Source organism: Globicephala melas, chromosome 20 (assembly GCF_963455315.2).
Source record: "Globicephala melas chromosome 20, mGloMel1.2, whole genome shotgun sequence".
Classification (NCBI taxonomy): domain Eukaryota; kingdom Metazoa; phylum Chordata; class Mammalia; order Artiodactyla; family Delphinidae; genus Globicephala; species Globicephala melas.
This window is the reverse complement of record NC_083333.1, coordinates 19,199,739-19,223,068: the sequence shown is the minus strand read 5'-3', so window position 1 is coordinate 19,223,068 and position 23,330 is coordinate 19,199,739. Positions and strand designations below refer to the sequence as shown.

Genomic DNA, 23,330 nt, shown 5'->3' with positions numbered 1-23,330 from the left:
TAGAAGTTGAAAATCTTGGATCTAGTCTGTATATTGTTTAACTTTTTAAATTTTTTTTCAAGTTTTGCATTCTTACATGCTGCCTGGTGGGAAAATTCCATGGCTTAATCTCACCCACGGTTTTTTTTTCAGCTGTGTCCCTCCTGCCCTTCAAGCCAGCTGAGTTTCTTATTTGCACCATAATAACTTCCACCGTCTAGATTTCTTTTTGGTTCATTTTCATAACAACTTGTTCTTTCTTTATGCGTATGATTTCCTGTTTTGACTCCTGAGGAGAAAATAGACCTGTTTTTATTAAAGAGTCCTTTCTTTTAAAGTTTCTTTTTCTTTGCTCTATTAACTGTTTCTTCATTTGTTATTTTTTCTCTTGGCTGGGTTTGGTGCTGTTTGGTGATGTTTGATGAGGCAAAGAAGTGCATAAAGCAGTTTAGAAAGACTTCCAGCAAAAATAAGGAAAACGCCTAAATGAAAATACTTTTTGCTACCTTACTCCCTGATAATGTTGGATAAGTTAGGCTTTTTATGTGTATAGATGGATCAGATGTAGAGATTTCTTATCCATATGGACATATCTATCATAGAGCCTTGTTCAAACTAATTGGTTTTTTGTTTACTAAATATTGATTATTTTAGTGCTTCCCATGTACTAGGTATTGTACAAGGTGCTAGATGTTATTAAGTGCTTATATTAAAATTCATTGATCCAGCATAATTGTGAGAAATCAGTGGGGATATATTTGAATGAAATAATATAATTTAATGAAATGATTAGATTTTAAGAACATAATTTGAAAATATTGCCAAGATGAAATCAGAAACAACAAACTACTGCTCAGCTTAAAAGTAGTTCTGGGCTTCCCTGGTGGCGCAGTGGTTGGGAGTCCGCCTGCCGATGCAGGGGACACGGGTTCAAGCCCTGGGCCAGGAGGATCCCACATGCCGCGGAGCAGCTAAGCCCGCGCGCCACAACTACTGAAGCCCACGCGCCTAGAGCCCGTGCTCCGCCACGAGAGAAGCCACCGCAATGAGAAGCCCGTGCACCGCGATGAAGACCCAATACAGCCAAAAATTTAAAAAATAAATAAATTAAAAAAAAAAAAAGAAAGTAGTTCTGTCAGGCTTCCCTGGTGGCGCAGTGGTTGAGAGTCCGCCTGCCGATGCAGGGGACGTGGGTTCGTGCCCTGGTCTGGGAAGATCCCACATGCCGCAGAGCGACTGGGCCCGTGAGCCATGGCCGCTGAGCCTGCGCGTCCGGAGCCTGTGCTCCGCAACGGGAGAGGCCACAACTGTGAGAGGCCTGCGTACCGCAAAAAAAAAAAAAGTAGTTCTGTCTTCTAAACTCTCAGAAGTTGGTAATGGGTGTATCTTCAACTGTAATTATCCTAGTACAGATCACTTCAAATGTTTAAAGAACTCCAAAGTAGACTGATATTTTGCTTATTTTCTTAAGGACTCTTAATATCTTTATGAAGCAGTGCTGGGCGGGCTGATTCCTTTAACAAATTGGTTTCTTCATTATGCTGTGACAGAGACACATTAAGTAGCTATTTGTTTGGACCGCACTTATTTGGAATTCAACAGGTGCCTTGAATTCAGATTCGATGAATGTCATCCTTGCCCTGTGAAATTACATGTAACTGGGATTCATGAGAGTACTTCCTGTTGACTTCATAAAAACACCTTTGCTGCCACATAGATATGAACTAATTACTGATTAACCCTACTTTTTTCTTAAAATAAGTCTATGAGAGTCATGCCTTGATAATAATTTTTTTTATTCCTAGGTAGGCGTTTCTTCATCTTCTAAAGAGGAAATTTACTTTGAACTTTTTGTCTTTTTGGAAAACTTTGAAGTGACCAGATGACATTTTTGAGTCTGTTGGAATGTTCATTTTTATCAGTTACCGGGTACTGGTGTGAATAGCCTTGTGGAGACATGGCAGTAATCCCCACCCTCTCCTCTGTCACAGATCCCGGATTACAGAAATGCAGTGATCGTGGCCAAGTCTCCAGCCTCGGCTAAGAGGTAGGTGGGAGCTCCTCCGAGCCACACCCGGGGTCCCAGCCCCGTCGAATCCCAGGTGCTCTGGATTTGATCTCAGCGGTTCCCACTGTGTCTCTTACTTTTTATCCTGTGAACTGATAGTTTAATACTCCACGTGCTAAGTGATGATGATTTATTTTCCTCCCTTCTTTCCAGTCCCAGTCTGTGACTGCCATCACATTTCTTACCAGAAGCTGTCCAGGGCTGGGGAATCCCAGCCCAGTGCTTAGGCAGATCTGCCATTTCAAATACCAGTGAATGTATTTTGAGGCTGTTTACTGCCTTTTACTCAGAGAACTCAGTAATTTATTAACAGAATTGTATCCAGCCAAGAGGCTGGATTGGTATGTGTTAAAAGGTGACATTTTACAAAATTTACAAACACTACAAGGTGTGCAAATGGGGCAGTGCTGAGAGTTACATGTAACCTGGAGTAACTGATGAGTCAGGGATACAGAACCTAAAGTTGTGTTTGAATTGAAAAGGTTTCACACACAGACAGGCCTTGGAGATAGCGTGTTGGGTTCCACACCCCTGCCAAAGCCAATATCACAGTAAAGTGAGTCACATGGATTTTTGGTTTCCCACCACATATAAAAGTTATGTTTACACTATACTGTAGTCTGTTAAGTGTGCAATAGCATTATGTATTAAAAAACATTGTACATACCTTAATTTAAAATACTTTATTGCTAAAAAATGCTAACCATCACCTGAGCCTTCAGTGAGTTGTAATCTTTTTGCATCAAAGATCAGTGATCACAGATCACCATAAAAAATATAATAATAATGAAAAAGTTTGAAATACTTTGAGAATTACCGAAACGTGACACAGAGACATGAAGTGAGCAGATGCTGTTGGAAAAAATGGCGCCGATAGACTTGCTGGACGGAGGGCTGCCCCAGACCTTCAACTTGTAACAAGTGCAGTGTCTGCGAAGTGCAGTAAATCGAGGTCTGCCTGTACTAATGTTCCCTGGAGAAGCCGCTCCACTGGGGAGGGAAAGAACAAAATCAAACGTAGGAATGAAGGCTTTTTCTTAAAAATGCTCTTTTAAAATAGCTTCCCACAATCGAATACCTTTGCTCCCTGGATCATCGTTGAGCCCATGGAGCGAGGGAGCGGAGGTGCCTCCGTCCTGTGCCCACCGTTGTTAATGTGGAAGGAGGAAGGGCGGCTTGCACGCCGTAAGCCCTTGACTTCACAGGCGTTACGATAAGTGGTTTTCCATTACAAAGTAAGAATAGCAGTTACTGTATTAAATAAAGTTGGCATTTGTGATGAAGCCATGGAGTTGCCATGTTCGTGGGACCAGCCTCCCAGTCAGCCAGGGCTGTGCCCACACAGGCTTCCTTCGAGAAGCTCTGTCATGGAGCCTCATAGTGTCCGTTTGATTAAGTCATGAACACCGGGACTCATGCTGGAACATAAACATTTCAAACAGCCTTTCCAGAGATTTGTGCAAAGGCTGGATTAATGCTGATTTAGTAATTTCCTTTTCTCTGATACACGTGCTTTTTTAAATTAAGTTGAAAATTACATAACATACATTTAACTTCTTTAAAGTGTGTAATTCACTGGCAGGTAGTGCGTTCACAGTGTTGTACAGCCACCACTTCTCTCTGGTTTCAGAACTTGCTCTCATCCCAGAAGACCACCCCGAACTCACTGAGTGACCAGTCTCAGGTCCCTTCTCCCCCATTCCCTTGCAGCTGCTGATCTGCTTACTGTCTGTGTAGATTTACCTATTCTAGATATTTCATATAAATGGAATCATATAATATGTGGCGTTTTGTGTCTGGTTTCTTTCACTGAGCATAATGTTTTCAGGTTCATCTACATTGTAGCATATATCAGTAATTCATTCCTTTTTATGGCTGAATACTATTCCATTGTAGGGATGTACTACACTTTGTTTATCCGTTCATCTGTTGATGGGCATTTGGGTTGTTCCCACCTTTTGGCTGTGAGGAATAACAGTGCTGTGAACATTTGTGTACAAGTGTTTGTGTTGGCATGTTTTCATTTCTCGTGGATATATATCTAGGACTGAAATTGCTGGGTCATATAGTAATTGTATGTTTCCATTTTTGAGGCACCACTAAACTTAACATACCCCAAACTGAACTGCTCTTTGCCCCCAAAAGCCTGTGGGGTTTGGCTGGAGTAGCGCAGTTTTTGTCTTAAAGTTTCCTGGCTTGTGAGGCTGCCCCTTGCTTGGTCTGGCTTTTGTTTGGGCACAGCTGTGAGCCTGGGGTAATGAGGCAGAAAGACAGATGAGAGGACCCGCCACTGCGTGTTCCCTCTCACAGGTGAGGAGACACATCAGGGAGGTGAGGAAACGGATCCAAGGTGATTCTGCTGTGTTGTTTACAGGAAGGTAGCAGCACAACTAATGACTTCTTTTTTTTAAATTTATTTTTTATTTTTATTTTTGGCTGCGTTGAGTCTTTGTTGCTGTGCGCAGACTTTCTCTGGTTGCGGCGAGCGGGGGCTACTCTTTGTTACAGTGCGCGGGCTTCTCATTGCAGTGGCTTCTCTTGTGGCGGAGCGCAGTCTCTAGGCGCGAGGGCTCAGTAGTTGTGGCTCACGGGCTCTAGAGCGCAGGCTCAGTAGCTGTGGTGTACAGGCTTAGTTGCTCCGCAGAATGTGGGATCTTCCCAGACCAGGGCTTGAACCCGTGTCCCCTGCACTGGCAGGCAGATTCTTAAACACTGCGCCACCAGGGAAGTCCCAGCTAATGACTTCTTAGAGTGTCTTCCCCACCAGTGATTGTGGGATTTGGGCGTGGGCCGAATAGGCTTGAGGTTGGCTTGCCCATTCAGTCCGTCTCACTCGGTACGTGTGCGCTGTGCCAGCCATTTTCTAAGGGGGGAGCAGTACAACCCGCTTCTCCCCTCTGGGGCTCGCAGACCACCCCGTGTGCTGTTTGGCCAGTAGGTTGGGATGAAGGATCGAGCCTCTTTTTCCCGCCTTCTGTAATGGAGTCCACATAGGTTACACTGCATTCAATAAATGTTTTAGGACGGAGATGGTTGCTCCAAAGGGGATGAGGGTATAAAATAGTGTAGTTATGGCTTTTGCACTCCGCATCGAAGGTGTGCTGAGCGCTCTTGGTCGGTAGCACCTGCCGTGGCATCTCCCACAGCGCTGTGCTGTGATTTCCTCTCATTTTGACGTCCTGATTTGCATACTCATCCAGAGTTAGGGCTTGAGATGGCATTTCCAGCTCAGCAACACGCTGGTTTTGATCTGATTGTTTCCGGCTTCCTTCTCCAAGTCTTTTATTTGGCGCCTCACCTTAGAAAACTGTTACAGTTCATTTAAGAGACACCCTAAGGCAGCAGGAAGATAGTTAAACTAGGAGTCAAGAGACGCCGGCTTCCAGCTGGTGCCTACCCAGTCTTTGTGAGAGAGCTGAGAACCACGGTCCAGGCTCTCTGCAGGCCTCCATTTCCTCGTCGGCAGAGTGGGGGGTGACGCCTGCACTGCTTATCTTACAGAGCGGCGTGCGCCGAAGAAGGCGGGAGAGACTTCACAGATTGAGCAGCACGGTGAGCCCTGCAGTTCTGCAGATGTCGGTGGAGTTGAGGGCAGAGCTGTGGTTGTGCAGCCCTTTGGCAGTGAGCCGTTGTCTTGAGTAAAAGAGGTCATCTGAGAACATAACGTTGCTTTAACAAACAGAACTTGCTTTAGTGAGCAAGTTGTTTGGAATTGTTTTCCTAGAATAATTGAGGGAATAGAAAAAGAAAAGTCTGAGATCCTGTGTTTTGTTCTGACCCATGATGTACATTTACCCTCATCATAGTACAACCAGAAGCGAGACTGAGTTGCTTTGGAATTCCTCTGTGACCGTCAGTGTCTAAAGCAGTATGACCTACCGGAACCATCCTGATTCCTTTTTTGGAATCAGGTGGGAACCCAAGTTATGTTACTGTTCTATGAAGTATCAGAAACTAACATCATTGTGCAGGTAATGCTTTTATTTATCTTGAAAGTATTGTGGTTTATAGTTAGTAGTGTTATAGTAGGTTAGTAGTGTTGAAACAGCATTATTCTAGGAATTGGCAAACCTCTACGAATTCCTGATGGGAAAAGACTTCCTTAGAGGATAACTGAGAGCTCAGGACTTTTGACAGTAATCTTGTTTGTGAAGCCAGTCTTGGATTTGAAGGAGCACTTAATCTCTGTGGTGCTGTGAGGTTAGCGTGGGGCAGAAGCCAGCGAAGGCTCTGCCGTGGTCTTTGTCTGAACATATCTTTTTCTGAGGACTTCTTTAAAAACTGTTTTGAATTCTTTTAAAGGGTGAATTTAAAGTTATGCAAATACTACATCTTAACTCTTAGGATCTTTAGCAATTTTTATTAAAAATATTCTCCCCCTGAGGCTTTCCCTCTTTTCCTCAAGTAAAAATATTCACACACACACACAAAGATACACTTTTCTGGGTCAGGTTATGCAGTACAGCTCTGCTCCTGTGAAGTCTGTTGTCTTTTCTTTGGAAATATAAGTTAGATTCATTGTAGGAAGGGCCAGACCAGTAGACGTTTCTTTATGTGCATTTGAGATTTTCTCAAAACCACAGAAGACTTAACTGCATGTGCTGCGTAATGACATCTTCTACTGAGGGAGGAAAGTGTAACTTCGTAAGAAAGTAATTTGCAATGGATGTAGCATCCATTTAAATTTCTTGAACTGATTGCAAACACTGTGACAAAACTCTCCTTGGTCGTGGAGTGCAGACGGGAAACCTGGCACAGGGGAGATTCTGTTCCGCCAGGGAGCACAGTCACGCCTTTAAGTGCCTCCCTGTGGCATTGCAATGCCTTGGCTGTGTCTAGTTCAGGTAGTCCTGATGATGGGGTTCTTCTGTTAAATCCCTAATTTATGACCACAGCCCTTGTTTTTGTTTCTTTTTAGCTGTTCTTGTGGGCTGTAAGGAACTTGTTTTGAATTTTTGATGTTTGAAAACCAAGGTTGGGAGAACTTGTTGGATCTTCAAGCACTTGAGCATTTTTTTGTGCACTAGGTGCTGAAGATGGAAAAATGAGTAAGACCTCAATGGTGAATTCTACCAAACATTTAAGGGGGAAATAATGCTAACTGTACATAAACTCTTCCAGAAAGTTGAAGAACTAGTACTTCCCAGCTCACTTTATGAGGCATTCATTACCCTGATAGCAAAGCCAGACACGGACATTACAAGAAAAGAAAAACAGATCAATATTCCTCATGAACCTAGGTATAAAAATTCTAGGGCTTCCCTGGTGGCACAGTGGTTGAGAGTCTGCCTGCCGATGCAGGGGACACGGGTTCGTGCCCCGATCCGGGAAGATCCCACATGCCGCGGAGCGGCTGGGCCCGTGAGCCATGGCTGCTGAGCCTGTGCGTCCGGAGCCTGTGCTCCACAACGGAAGAGGCCACAACAGTGAGAGGTCCGCGTACAGCAAAAAAAAAAAACAACCCCAAATAGCATCAAACTAAGTGAAACACTTAGGGATAAACCTAAGGTGTTCAAGACTTGCACACTGAAAAATATAAAACATTGCCTAGAGAAATTAAAGACCTAAATGAATGGAGAAATATACTGTGTCTGTGGCTTGAAAGACTCAAGATAAGACTCAAGACTTAAGATAGCGTATCTCCTCCCTACATTGGTCTGTAGAATTGACACCATCCCGATCAAAATGTCAGCAGGCCTTTTTTTTATAGAATTTGACAAGCTGATTCCAAAATTCATATGGACATGCAACGATACTAGAATAATGCCCCCCCCCGAAAAAAAAAAAAAACTTTGAAAAAGGAGAACAAAGTTTGGAGATCTAACACTACCTGAATTCAAGACCTATTATAAAGCTAAAGCAATCGTGATTGTGTGGTATTGGAATAAAGATAAAAAATAGGTCAGTGGAACAGAATAGAGTCCAAAAATAGACCCACAGGTATCTGGAAGACTGATTTTCAGCAGATGTGCATAGGCAATTTAATGGGGAAAGGCTAGTCTTTTTAACAAATGAAAAGTGTTGAAATAATCAGATGTTTGTGTGCAAAATAATGAATTTTGAGCCATATCTCACATCATTTTTAAAAATCAACTTCAAATGAATCATATACCTAAATGTAAAGCCTGAAAGTATAAAACTTCTAGAGGAAAACAGAGGAAAAAAAGTCTTTGTGACCTTGGTTTAGGTAAAGATTTCTTAAATATGACACTAAAAGCCCAACTGATAGGGAAAAATTGTTAAATTGGATGTCATGAAAATTAAAACTGCTCTTCAGAAGACATCATTAAGAGAATAACAGGCGAAAGCTCAGATCGGGGGAGAACATTTGTGAAGCATACGTCTGATGAAGGACGTAAATTCAGAATATATAAAGAATTCTCCAGACTTACTAAGGGAACTAACAACCCAACTAAAAAATTGGCAAAAGAGAAACAGACCTTTTACCAAAGCATATATATAGGTGGCAGATAAGCGCCATTTGTCATGAGGGTTCAATGCAAACTGAAACCATAGCGACCCACGGCATACCGCTGGGATGGGTACATTGAAAGGGCTGACAGCGGCCCGTGCTGGCGAGGGCGTGGAAAAGCCGAGTGCTCACACACGGCTTGTGGGCGTGTGACAGCCACTTTGGGAAACGGTAATGTGTGATCCAGTCACACCAAGGGAAAAGGAAACATGAGTCCAGACGGATTTGTACGTGAGTGTTCACATGGTTTTGTAACAACTCATGACTGGACACAACTCAGAAGTCTATCCAGGAATTTCCCTGGTGACGCAGTGGTTAAGAATACGCCTGCCAATGCAGGGGACACAGGTTCGAGCCCCGGTCAGGGAACTAAGATCCCACATGCCGTGGGGCAACTAAGCCCATGTGCTACAACTGCTGAGCTCAATGAGAGAGCCCACGTGCCGCAAACTACAGAGCTCACGCCCTCTGGAGCCCGTGCACCACAACTAGAGAAAGAAAACCCACACGTCACTACTAGAGAGAAGCCCATGCCCTGCAAAGAAAGATCCTACGTGCCTCAGTGAAGATCCCGCATTCTGCAACTAAGACCCGATGCAGCCAAAAAATAAATGAAATAAATAAGTAAACGATAAATCTTTAAAAAAAAAAAAAAGTCCATCCACAAGTAAATGGACAAATAATGATAGACCCACACCATGGACTGTTACTCAGCGATGTAAGGGATGCTCTCTTGATGAATGTGGGTGAATCTCCAAACTGTTACGCCGAGTGAACAAAGTAAGACAAAATTAAGGACTACAGACTCCGATTCCACTTACGACATTCTAGAAAACGTAAAACCATGGTGATAGAAAGCAGCTCACTGGTAGCTGATGCTGGAAGGAGAAATTGCAGAGGGGCACAGGTGACGTTTGGCAGGGGTAGATACTTTCAGTGACTTGGTTGTGCTGACAGTTGTACGGATATAGAAACACATCTGAGCTTATGAAATCATGTGGTTTAGGTGTGTACAGTGTCTCGTATCTCAGTTACACGACAAAACCTTGGTGCTTCATACTCTGGTGAGTAGTTAGTGCACTTTGTATCGTGTGGTTGATTCTCACTGTTAACTAGGTAGATAGGTAGAATTAATTACCAATTCCAAGTGAGGAAACGGAGGCTTAGAGGAGGTGAACCAACTTATAACTTACACGGGCTTGCTCGCTGGCCGAGTGCACGCTAGGCCCAGCTGCCAGGGGGATGTGTGGTCATGTGGGGTCTCCACACTTTGTCTTGGATCCTGAGAGTCTAAGATTATTAATTCTCCTTTTTCATTAACCCTTTTGGAAACTACCTTTTTAAAGTTCCCGTGATGTTTCTCCATAGATGTTATCAGAAACCAGCTTTGCGTGATTGTGAACGGGTCTCCTGCTCTCCTCCAGGGCACAGTCTTTTGCTGAGCGCCTGCGACTGGGCATCGCGGTGATTCACGGAGAAGCGCAGGACGCCGAGTCCGACCTGGTGGACGGGCGGCATTCCCCGCCCATGGTCAGGAGCGCCGCCGCCATCCACCCCAGCCTCGAGATCCCCAGTAAGTGTGCTGCATCCCCAGTAATGTGTGCTGCACATTTTTTCGAATGTGAAGTGCTACTTCTCTTTTTGTTTTTTAAATTGGCAAAAACTGATACCTTTCGTGGCCTGGCTGTGGCAAGTGCACTTCTGGTGGCCTCTTAGAAGCAGTCTGTCTGGTCATACCAAGACCTGTGCACATGCTCAGTTTAGACGCATCTGTGGCACGTCAGGGATTTCACTTGTTCATTCACTAACATGTCCTAGAGTAAAGTAAAGTTTAACACAAGCAGAAAGCTTTTGGTGCACAAGTTATTCACTGTAGTGTTATTTCTAACGCAAAATATTGGAAAAGTCTGAATGGTTCACTGGAGGGCGGGGCTTGGTGAAGAATGTCGTATCAGCACAATTCATTATGCAGCCCTTTGAAATAATTAAGACTCTGGAAACAAGAGAAAAATATATGGAATGTATGTGAATAAGGCAGAATACAAGAGTGTAGGCCTGTCTTTTGCCAGGGCGAGGAGGGAATATGAAGGATGAACGTGGTTGTGACTGGGTGGTAGAGTTATGCATGAATTTGTTTTTGTTTTTAAGAAACTTCCCTCAAGCTTTAATAACATCTTTTCAGTTAAAAAAAAATACTGCTTTTGTTTGAGTCTGCCGGGGAGAAAAGACTTTTCCTCTACCCTCTGTAGCTTCAGTGCTCAGGAGGTTGCAAATAAAACTGACAGAAGACAGATCAAGAAGAGAAAAGATAAGATTTTAAGAGGAGGTTGCAATTCGGGGCTTGTATATGGTCTTCATAGGGGAAGGGGAGTGGAGGAAGGGCGCTGATGGGAGGGCCAGTGGCTCGTAGGGAGGATGGATGGGAGACAGGACGGTGTGTGACAGTGTCTGTGTAGGAGTGGTGCCGACTTCTGGTCTGGGTGATGAGAGCCAGTCTTCCTGCGGTTGTTGCTGGGAGGGGGTTTAGGACAACTGAGTTCTTTTGAGTTCCTTTGGGGAGCTCTGCTTTTAGACAGATAAGGGACTTCAGGAATTCAAATGCCTTCAGCTTAAAATACTTTTCATGCCGCTGTGGTGTACTCTGGACCCCTTCGGGTTCTCACGTTGCCTAGGAGTTTGCTTGTTTATAAACAAAAAACCTCAGAGAAGGAGATACGGTCCTGGGATGGCCATGAAGGAGCGAGACTCAGCTGGGCCTTGTGGATCCCGGTTAGCTGAGGTGGACATTGAAGGCATTCAGGCATGGGTTCAACTGGGGACAGGATGGCAGGGGCAGGGGCTGGGCTTTGTGTGTGGCCGTGGGTGGCCAGGAAGGACGCCACCCTGACCACCGAAGCTCCCTGGAGGGAAGACATGGGGAAAAGGTGGCAGCAGAACGCTCCCGAGGGCAGTGAGTCCCTCGCGTTGTTTTTGCTCTTTGGGGTCCTTTGCACTTTAGGGTCAGTTTATTTCTGCAAAACAAGAGGCTGGGATTCTGACGGGGTGCATTGAGTCTCTAGATCACTCGGGGAGCATTGCCGTCTTAACGGTACTAAGTCTTCCTGTCCGGCCTGGATGCCTTTTATTTCTTTTTCTTGCCTGGCTGCCCTGGCTAGCACGTGCGGTGCTCTGTTGAATAGCAGTGGTGAAAGTGGGCGTCCTTGTCCTGTCCCTGATCTTAGGGGAAAGGTCTTTCATCCCATGTGACGTTAGCAGTGATTTTTCCGTAGTTGCCCTTTATCGGGTGGGGGAAACTCCCTTCTGTTGCTGGTCTCTTGGGCCTCTGTCATGAGACAGTGACTTGCTAAGGCCTCGGCTGGGCTCTTAACCGAGAAACATGTGCGTGTTTTGTCCTGGGCAGTGCTCATCCCCAAGGAGAAGCCCCCGATCACAGTGGTCGGTGACGTGGGAGGAAGGACCGCCGTCATTGTGGTACGCAGGCCTCTCTTCCTGTCACTCTGTCGCGCTTGCCGCTGGTGCTTTGCTGGCTGGCTTGCCAGTCGTGCTGGGGACGGTGCCAGGTAGGTCTCACGGGCGCCTTGTGCTGAATGTCTGCTTTGGTCCAAAAACTGAGACTCGCCAGGTGACCCACAGCTTCTGTCCAGCTTGCCTACAAATCCGAGGCTCCCAGGACCCCCCTGGACTGAAGCATTTGCTAGAGCAGCTCACAGAACTCAGAGAGACACTTAGGTTCACTAGGTCATTAAAGGATGTGACATAGGACACAGATGAGCAGCCAGATGGAGAGAGAGAGGCACGGGGCAGGGCTGGGGAGGGTCCCCGTGGAGTTGGGGTGCATCACCCACTCGGTGTGGAATGTTCACCCACCTGGTTCGCTCCCCGAACCCCGTGGTACTGGGATGTCATGGGGGCTTCTTCCTGGAGGCCTGATGGATCATTAACCCCATTTCCAGCCCCCTCCACTCTGTGGAGCAGTCGGGGCCGGCCGTGCGGGTGCTGCAAATTCCAAGCCTCCCTGGTCTTTCTGGTGGCCAGTGCCCATCCAGGAGCTCGCCCGGAGTCATCTCATCAGGACAAGAGGTTCCTCTAGTGCTCTTACCGCTAAAACATGTAAAACGGGCTTTAGAAGAGACCAATGTATATATTTTCTATTATCTCATACTGGGGGTCTGCGAGATTAGAAACCACTGGACTGAGTATTTTGTTAAAATAATAATAATTATTATTTTTCCCATTATAAAAATATATGGAAAAAACACATTTCCCATCCACCCAGTGCAGAAAATTTAGAAAATAAGGAAAAGTAGCAAGAAAAGAGGAAAGAACCACCTAGAGTCAAAAGCATCTTCTAACAGGTGCTTTACTATGCATTAAAAAGGTCTAGGGTGAGTATTTCTGGAGCACCTGCCTGGTGGGGTGTAGCTCTAGACGGTAGGGATAGAGAACTATAGGCCCAGGGCGCCTGTGCTGCACTGTGGGAGGCCCGGAGGGAATGCAGCGGGAGCCCGGTAACCTCGCTGTCTGGACACGTCAACGTGGACAGCAGGTGTGTCACAGTAGAATTAGTCCAGCCTTTTTCCCCGTGGTCTAGACCCACCTTTACAAAAGTGTTCATGTCTTTTGCTGAATCTGTAATGCCAGGACGACATTATTGATGATGTGGACAGCTTCCTCGCTGCAGCAGAGACCCTGAAGGAAAGGGGTGCGTATAAGATCTTCGTGATGGCGACTCACGGCTTGTTATCCTCCGACGCCCCTCGACTGATCGAGGAATCTGCCATCGATGAGGTAACAGAGCCGGGCTGAGTGTGGGCACAGCTGCCTGGTGCCCGTGCCCATCCCGACCTGTGGTCACGGGAGCAGGTGGAGAGTGAGCTGCTCTGTAGTTCAGAGTGGTAGTTCTGTTTGCGTGTCACTGCCTGCAGCCTCTGTGTTCTGCCCATGGCAGTGGGTGATAGTTTTAGTGACTCTCGTAAGTGGAGCCCTTGGCCCTGATGGAACCGCCTGATGCTGGGCACATGCCGTCCCTGAGCTCCGGCACAGCCCTGCAGGGAGAGTGAGAAATTGTGCACCAGAAAAGTTCAGTGACTTCTTAAGGTCAGGCAGCTACAAGCCCAAGCTCGTAGGGTTCAGACCCTAGTTTACCCGATGCTAAAGCCCAGCTCTCTTCCTGGTACAGACGCCCGTGGCATGACGTCGGGAGAGGAGGGCACACAGGGCCACCTTCCTAAACTGCCTGCAGCTCCCAGAGTGGCTGAAGTGAGGCCAGCCAGGTTTCCTCGCCCTCCTTTGTCCACCCCTCATTCCAGGGGCCAGCTAGCTACGGGGGTTGATTGTGTGAATCACGTTTTTATTATCTTTTAAGAAGGAGAAATGCTGTCTCCTGTATATTCCTGGGTATTGAATCTTAAACTAGTCGGACTCCTTTAACTTTTCTGAGGCCCACACTTTTCCTCTTGAGCAGTCACTCTCCCTGAGCCTGGCCCATGCTCATCATCTCTGATGGGTTGAGGATGCTTTAGCACAGAGAGAAAGCCAGGCTCGCACTGCTTAGCTCGATCCGGCCTCCTTTCTCCGCTGCACGAAACACACATAAAGCGGGAAGACTTCAGGCCCATGGCGGTGCTCACTGGTCTGTCCGCGTGGCGCTAGGCAGGGTTCTCGCGGGTGCTGTGTGTGGGCAGGTTAGCAAGAGCGTGTGGGGGGCTGCTGCATCCAGGCCCTCAGAACAGAGTGGACTTTGGAGAGGACGCATGAAGCCCCGGACGCGGAGGTCGCACATCCTAGGCCAGCAGGGGGGCTCTGTCCCTGATACCCATACCGGGGAGCCGGGTCGGTAACTGATGGATAAGCGGGGTTCCATATAGGCCTGTAGACGAAGCACAGTTGCCCAGTAGATAATAAAGCTACGAACCATGTAAAAGTAACAGCAGGATCGACAGGGTGGGAGGTGGGAGAAGAGGAGAGAGGCTGATTGCCCTGTCTCTCAGAAGAGGAGCCAGTAAGCAGGGCTTGGAGTTGATAAATCAAGATTTGAAGTGTTTTTCTTTCTGTTTTTTTAATTAAAGGTAGTTAAATGAAACGTCCAGAATAGGCCTCTATAAAGTCAGTAGATTGGTGGTTGCCAGGGGGGTTTGAGGAAGGGTGAAATGAGGAGTGGCCGAAGGGGGTACAGCGTTCCTTTGGGGGATACTAATCACAACTGAACGTCATTAAATTGTATGCTTTCAATGGGCAAATTGTATCGTATGTGAATTATATCACCAAAAAGCTGTTATTTTTTAAAGTGGTTAGAATACATTTGGAAAATTCATTCCCGACTGAGGGTGGTTATCTAGTGAGAAAACTGACCCTCCAAGGTGACCAGATGGTACAGTCCCTCCTGGGGGCACCGTCCCCGACGCATTGTGCTCAGAGCAGGTGCAGCCCTGCCTGGGGTCGCCCTTCACACTGATGCCGTGTGGATGGGGCAGAAAATTCTGTGTTTGATACCAGTGGGTAGGTGTTTTTCCTTTGGGAGCTGTTCTTTTACAGGTCATGAGACTTACATGACCCTTCATGTTCCCACGTTTGCCTTAGTTACCAGGAAGATCAAACAGAAAAGGAGTCACGGGTTTCCCTGGTGGCACAGTGGTTGAGAGTCCGCCTGCCGATGCAGGGAACGTGGGTTCGCGCCCCGGTCCGGGAGGATCCCACGTGCCATGGAGCGGCTAGGCCCATGAGCCATGGCCGCTGAGCCTGCGCGTCGGGAGCCTGTGCTCTGCAATGGGAGAGGCCACAACAGTGAGGGGCCCGCGTACCGCTAAAAAAAAAAAAAAAAAAGGAAAGGAGTCACACAGTAATTACGATGGGCTAGGTTTTCATGGCCCTGCTGCTGGTTCTGAATGATTCCTGATCATCCGTCTGTTTCAACAATCTCATGGTATATGTACGTTTTTTATTATAAGCTGTCTTGAGGCTTATTTTGGAAGTAGGGAGTATGTATTATAAATAATAACTTTAAAAATATTCCCATCTGTTTTTTTAAGAAGGCTGAGTATTTTTTTTCCATTTGTAGCTGTTGAAAAATGCATGTTTCCACTTTTTTGATTTTCATCAAATCTTTTTAAAATAACAGCTTTATTGACATACAGTAGTCCCCCCTTATCCACAGGGTATACCTTCCAAGACCCCCCAGTGGATGCCTGAAACCGTGCACGGATAGTACTAAACCCTATGTATAGTCTGTTTTTTCCTGTACATACATATCTATGATAAAGTTTAACTTATTAATTAAGCACAGTAAGAAATTAGCAGTAATAACTAATAATAAAATAGAACAATTATGGCAATATACCTTCTTGTGCAAATTTAATGCCTTTTTCATCTTAACTAAGCACTTTCACATACTGTGTCTGCAACTTTTATAATTTGATATGTGAGCAAAACTAGCATGAATTTCTGTTTCCTTCTTCACAAGTTTACGGATGGACGATTCATTCATACCATAGATCTTAGCAATCTCAGCACCCAGTTTTCCTTCCTTAAGTCGAGAACTTTTGCCTTTTCGCTTAAAGGAAGCACTTCACAGCTTCTCTTTAGTATATCTGAATTGCCAGCCTCACTACTTTTGTAAAATTAAGTAAAATAAGGATCACTTGGACATAGGCAGTGTGGTCTGATACCCGAGATGGCTGCTGAGTGACTGACGGGCGGGATCTGCTGGACAAAGGGCCGATTCACATCCCAGACGGAGTGAGACGGCCCAAGAGTTCGTCACACTACTAAGAACAGCGCACAATTTTAAACGTATAAATTATTTATTTCTGCAGTTTTCCATTTAGTGTTTTCAGAGTGAGGTTGACCGTGGGTAACTGAAACTGTGGAAAGTGAAACCTCAGATGGGGGCTGTGGGGGATGTCTGTAATTCACATGCCATATGATTCACCCATTTAAAGTGTATACTTCAGTAGTTTTTAGTATATTCACAGAATTGTGCAGCCGTTACGACAATCACTTTTAGAACATTTTCATCCCCCCACAAAGAAACTCCGTACCCGTAATCAGTCACACCCCATTTCTTCTCAATCCACTCAGCTTTAGGCAACCACTAATCTGCTTTCTATCTCTGCAGTAGGTTTATCTAATCTGGCCATGTTATATAAATGGAATCATGCAATATGTGGCCTTTGACCTCTGGCTTCTTTCACTTCGCATAATGTTGTTTGAAAGTTCATCCATGCTGTAGCAGGTGTCAGTGCTTCATCCTTTGTATTGCCATGTAGTATTTCACTGCATGCCTGTAATTTGTTTGCTCTCTGTTCATAGTTTGGGTTGTTTCCACTCTGACTGTTGTGAATAATGCTGTCATGAGCACTCATGTACATGTTTTCAAACGGAGATGTTTTCGTTTCTCTTGGGTGTCTACCTAGGAGGAGAATTGCTGGGTCACACAGTAACTCTATGTTTAACCTTTTGAGGAACCTCCAGACTGTTTTCCAATGCAGCCGAACCAGTTTGCATTCCCACCAGCAGTGAATGAGGGTTCCAGTTTCTCCATGTCCTTGCCAGCTCTTGCTGTTATCTGTCTTTTTGCCTGTAGCTGTCATAGTGGGTGTAAGGTTTTCAAACCTTAACCTAAGGTACAGGTAGCATTCACACTGACTGAAAACATTGCTGAAGGCACAGTAGACCCACTTCAGAGATGTGAGAATGTATCTGATTTTCAGGTCGAGCCAGGAGGCTACTTGGTTTTATGATCTCTTGTTTTGCTCTTGATTTGCAGGTGGTGGTTACCAATACAGTTCCACACGAAATCCAGAAGCTCCAGTGCCCCAAAATTAAAACTGTGGATATAAGCATGATCCTTTCAGAAGCCATCCGTCGGATTCACAATGGGGAGTCCATGTCCTACCTTTTCAGAAACATAGGTTTAGATGACTGAACAGCTTTCCTTTCTTAAAACTCTCAAGGGCCAAACTGGAATAGTAAGAATAAGCACTGTGAGGCGTGTGCCTGACTGATGATTTCACAGGGACCGTCTGTGTCTTGTTCCTTCCTTTTGTTAATTCCTATGAAGATAGACCAACTTTTTAATTCCATTTGGGTGTTTGTGAGTTTATGGGGGCAATTTTTATAAAAGAAAAACTCTATTCTCCTCTTAAATAAAATAAGTTAAGACCTGGTTGTGTTCAGTTTACCTGTTGAAAAAATAACTTGGAAAAAAGATTTTAAGCTCACAAACACCTTTTCCCAAAGTTGCTGGAGCCCAGGTGCTTTAAAAAGTTAATAAAATAAAATGATATACTGTATGATAATGCAGGTGAAAAGCCAAAAAGGTTATGCTGTTAAGTCCAGTAAATTACATTTTTAGAAATGCTGTTATAGACACGCATATGGAATATGTGACCGTTATTTATTTTCTGCAACAAAAGAAGGAATAAAAACTGTATCTGTGTGTGTGTGTGTGTGTTTTTTTTTAACTTTGTGTTTTGGCAATTGTTTTATAACTAAAATAAAATGAGAGCTGAATATACATGCTGTGGATGTTGGAATGTTCATCAGCTTGTTGAGATTTCTGCAGCTTTGGGGTGATACAGTAGTCTCTTCGGGATGTAATGTTCCCTGTTCTGTTTGTCCAGGACCCTGCACATTCTCAACGCATAGTCACTTGACTGCAGCAGGAGAGGAATTGGAGCACCAGCTGTGAGCCACTGGGGCAGGTCAGGAGTTGGCGTGAGCTGCCATCTGCATCTTGGCGTGGCTCCTTGGCGTGGCATCTTTGTTCTGCTCCTTGTTTAAACAAAATGCAGCACTGCATGCTCTGGAAAATGAGATGCTGGCGGGGAGGGGGTTACAGAGGGCAAGCGATGTGACCCTTGTCAGTGTCAAGCACCTAGTATTGTCTGTCAGAGTTCAGAACTCTACCTTAGAGTTTATCAGGCTGGGAGACACTGGGGTCCCATGAGTTATGCCACTAAGGTCATGTAATGGCAGTCCCCTCCAATTCATGCAGGAAAGAATTAAGATTACTTTTTCTTCCAAAAGACCTTAAACCTTTGCTTTCTGAGTGCATGCTCAGAAAAGACCTGAGAAAGCCTTTAAGCTTGCACGTGTGGCTGCCCTGAGGTTCTGTGTAAGCAAGAAGTGAGGGCCAAGGCAGGGTTGAAGGCATGCCCCAGGACACACAGCCCATCTACAGACTGGGAGAGTTGTTCTCTCTCTCTCTCTCTCTTTTTTTTGTTTGTTTGGTTTCAGGGTTTTACGGAAGTGTGTGATGACTCACTAGCTGACTGTCCAGAGATTTCAGTTGCCACGAACAACAAAGAATACAGACTTCACAAAATCAGTTTTGAAAAGCCACTATGCAGACAAACCCTGTGGAGGGAGAAGAATCTGATTTCCAGACTTTCACATTATAATATTTAAAATACCAGTTTTCAACAACAAGAAAAAATTCCGAGGCATGTAGAGAAACAGGAAGGTTGGGCCCATACACGGCATCTTCCTTGAGGAAGCCCAGACTTTAGACCTACTAGACAGAGACTTTAAGTCAACTCTTTCAAACATGCTCGAGAGCTAAAGGAAATCATGGGGATTATGTCTCACCAAATGGAGAACATCAATAAGGAGAGAGAAATAATAAAAATGAACCAGACAGAGAGGATTTGAGGAAGATGGTGGAGTAGGAAGCACCAGGAATCTGTCTCTCCACCTAGACAGTTGCAGTGGCAAATACATCTGATGATTTTGGAATTCTGGAGTCTATTGAAGGTTTGCAATTTCCAGGGGAAGTGTTGCACAGTAGATTATAGCTAATTTTGGTCAAAACCAGCTCTTAGTACAGTTGGAGATACCCGGCCCCCACTCCCACCCCTGTGGCAGGCAGCTCTGCACATGCTTCTGGAGTAGTCTGCACCAGCTTGTGGGAGCCAGGATAGGCAAAAAGGCCCCGTCCTCCAGATAGCAGGAATCTGTGCTCTGATAGCTGATGTCGGCTTCTGATCACAGAAGTGCAAAGAGGCTGGTAGCCATTGTTACGTCACCTCCCCCACTGTTGCAAGCTCCTCCTCCTCCAGTTGAAGAAGGAACAGTGCCTAACTCATGCTGAGGCCAGCATTACCCTACTACAAAAAACAGAGACATTGTAAGAAAGATGAAGCAAAGTCCAGTATCTCAAGAACATAGGTGCAGAGATCCTCAACAAAATATTAGCAGAACAATTCCAACAGTGTATAAAAAGAATTATGCATAACCAAGTGGGTTTATCCCAGATATGCAAGGCTGTCTCAACATTTGAAAATCAACTCGTGTAATCCATCACATCAACAGACTAAAAAAAGAAAAATTACATGATTATATCAATTGATGCAGAAAAATCATCTGACAAAATCCAACATCCATTCATGATAAAAACTGAGTGACATAGGAGTAGAGAGGGGCATCTCCTCATCTTGTTAAAGAATATCTTCAAACAAACTACAGTGAACATCATACTTAGTGGTGAGAAACGAGAAGCTTTCCCACTAAGATCAGAAATAAGGCAAGGATGTCTCCTCTCATCACTCTTTTTCAACATTGTACTGGACAGCCAAGCTAATGCAATAAGAGAAAGATTTAAAAGGTACACAATTGGGAAGGAAGAAATAAAACTGCTTTGTTCTCAGATAATATGATCATCAATGTAGAAAATCTGAAAGAGTAACAATGCCTCCACCCCAACTCGGAACTAATAAGTGATTATAGTTAGATTGCAGGATACAAAGTCAATTGGTTTTCTATATACCAGCAATGAATAAGTGGAATTTGAAAATAAAGGTACAATGCCATATACTTTAGCACCACAAATATGACATACTTAGGTATAAATTTAACAAAATATGTATAAGATCTATATAAGGAAAACTGCAAAACTGATGAAAAATCAAAGAACTAAATGAGAGATAGTCCATGTTCATGGAGAGGAAGACTAATTGTCAAGATGTTCTTTCGAACTTGATCTAAAGATTGAGTACAATCCCAGGGACTTCCCTGGTGGTGCGGTGGTTAAGAATCCAACTGCCAGTACAGGGGATACGGGTTCGAGCCCTGGTCTAGGAAGATCCCACATGCCACAGAGCAACTAAGCCCATGCGCCACACTTACTGAGCCTGTGCTCTAGAGCCCACGAGCTACAACTACTGAAGCCCATGCACCTAGAGCCCATGCTCTGCAACAGAGAGAAGCCACCGCCATGAGAAGCCCACGCACCACAACGAAGAGTAGCCCCCGCTCACCACAACTAGAGAAAGCCTGTATGCAGCAACAAAGACCCAGTGCAACCAAAAGTAAATAAATAAAAAGAGTCAATGGAATCCGAATCAAAATCCCACCAAGTTATTTTGTGGATTTTGACAAACTGATCCTAAAGTTTACATGGAGAGAGAAAAGCCTCAGGATCACCAATACAGTATTGAAGGAGAAGAGCAAGGTTGGAGTATTCACACTACCCCACTTCAAGACAACTCCAAAACTAAAGCGTATAGACCGATTGAACAGAGCACCCAGAAATAGACCCACATATATATAGTCAACCAGTCTTTGACAAAGGAGCAAAGGCAACATAGTGGACCAAAAATCATCTTTTCAACAAGTCGTACTTGAATAGCTGGATATTTACATGGAAAAAAAAATGAATGTAGACGTAAGTGTAAAAGTCAAAAACATAAAAACTCCTAGAAGAAAACCTAGATGACCTTGATATGGCAGTGACTTTTTAGATATGACACCAAAGGGATGGTCCATGAAAGGAATAATTGATAAACTGGAATTAACTAAAATTAAAAACTTTTGCTCTGTGAAATGCACTGTTAAGAGAGTAAAAGACATGCCACAGGCAGAAAAATCTTTGGAAAACACTTAACTGATAAAAGACTGGTAAAAAGAACAGTTAAATCTCAATAATAAGAAAACAATAGCCCGATTAAAAATTGGGCTGAAGACCTTACAGACACCACCAAAGAAAATATACAGATGGCAAATAAGCATATGAAAAGATGCTCTCTATTATATGTCTTCAAGGAACTAAAAATTAAAACAATGAGATACACTACACACTTATTAGAATGACCAAAATCTGGAACACTGACAACACCAAATGCTGACAAGGCCGTGGAGCAACAGGAACTCCGTCATTGCTAGTGGGAATGCAAAATAACCACTTTGGCAGGAAACTAAACACACTTTCACCATGTTATCCAGCAATCATGCTCCTTGGTATTTACCCAAAGTAGTCAAAAACACGTCCACATAAAAACCTGCACATGGAATTTTATAGCAGTTTTATTCATAATTGCCAAAATTTGGACGCAATCAAAATGTCCTTCAGTAAGTGAGTGGATAAATAAACTGTGGTACTTCCAGACAGTGGAATATTATTCGAGCAGCAAAAAGAAATGAGTTATCCATGAAACGATGTGGCGGAAACTAAAATGAATCTTATTAGACAATCTGAAAAAAGCTATAATACTATACGACGCCAACTATATGACAATCTTTATGGAGACTAAAAGATCAGTGGTTGCCAGGGGTTGGTGGGGGGATGGAGGGAGGACTAGAGAGAGCACAGAAGATTTTTGTGGCAGTGAAAAATACTCTATGATACTATAATGCTGGATATATGTCATTATACATATGTCTAAACCCACAGAATGTACAACACCAAGAGTAAACCCTGATGTAAACTGTGGACTTCGGGTGGTGGTGATGTGTCCATGTATGTTCACCAATTGTGACAAATGTACCACTCTGGTGGGGTTGCTGATAATGGAGAAATTGTGCATGTTGGGGGCTGGGGCCATGTGGGAAATCTCTGTACCTACTGCTCAGTATTGCTGTGAACTTAAAACTGCTCTAAAAAAATAAAGTCTTTAAAAAAAAAAAAAACCTAGGCTGGTTTGACAAAAAACTGGGTACCATAGCCTAGCCAAGCTGACGAGTAAAACTAACCATCGTATTAGGATATTGATTGTAATCCCCAGGGCAACCACTAAGAAAATAAGTAAAAAATACATAGTAAAAGAAAGAAGGGGACCAAAATGGTAGACTAGAAAATATCTATGCAACACCAAAAAGGGAGTAGTGGAGGAATTGAGGACTAAAAAAGATACGACATGTAGAAAACAAATAGCAAACCGGCAGAAGTGTTTCCTTATCAGTAATTACATTAATGACAATGAATAGAACTTTCCAATCAAAAGGCAGACATTGGCAGGATGGATTTTTAAAAAATGATCCAGGGGCTTCCCTGGTGGCGCAGTGGTTGGGAGTCCGCCTGCCAATGCAGGGGACACGGGTTCGTGCCCCGGTCCGGGAAGATCCCACATGCCGCGGAGCGGCTAGGCCCATGAGCCATGGCCACTGAGCCTGCACGTTGGAGCCTGTGCTCTTCAACGGGAGAGGCCACAACAGTGAGAGGCCCGCGTACCGCAAAAAAAAAAAAAAAAAGATCCAACTGGGAGTTCTCTGGGGATCCAGTGGTTAGGACTCGGTGCTTTCACTGCTAGGGCCCAGGTTCAATCCCTGGTCAGGGGACTAAAATCCCACAAGCCATGCAGTGTGGCCAAACAAACAAAACTTACACAATGTTAAAAAAATTAAAAATTAAAAAAAATGATCCAACTCTATGCTGTGTGCAAAATAATTGTGTCCAGAGACACAAATAAGGTTGAAAGTGGAAAGATGGAAAGATATTTGATACAAAGAGTAACCAAAAGAGGGACTTCCCTGGTGGTCCAGTGGTAAAGAATCCGCCTTCCAATGCAAGGGATGCAGGTTCTGTCCCTGGTCAGGGAA

The 23,330-nt window shown here is 44.5% G+C and overlaps 1 protein-coding gene across 7 annotated transcripts in view; it reads left to right on the top strand.

Moving 5' to 3' along the window:
• PRPSAP2 (phosphoribosyl pyrophosphate synthetase associated protein 2) overlaps positions 1-22,402 on the top strand; it is a 43,570-nt gene extending 21,168 nt beyond the window's left edge. For 5 of the 7 annotated variants that reach the window (XM_060290171.1, XM_030861244.2, XM_060290172.1 and 2 more), the window contains 7 exons: positions 1,971-2,026; positions 9,944-10,092; positions 11,920-11,990; positions 13,161-13,307; positions 17,284-17,396; positions 18,141-18,220; positions 18,756-22,402. In XM_060290171.1, the coding sequence (XP_060146154.1) occupies positions 1,971-2,026; positions 9,944-10,092; positions 11,920-11,990; positions 13,161-13,307; positions 17,284-17,396; positions 18,141-18,207 (603 nt within the window). In that variant the 3' untranslated portion in view covers positions 18,208-18,220; positions 18,756-22,402. Of the gene's footprint in view, positions 1-1,970; positions 2,027-9,943; positions 10,093-11,919; positions 12,080-13,160; positions 13,308-17,283; positions 17,956-18,140; positions 18,221-18,755 lie in introns of those variants that run through there. The other 2 variants (XR_009560262.1, XM_030861240.2) reach the window with 2 other exon arrangements.
• Positions 22,403-23,330: the final 928 nt, after the last annotated feature.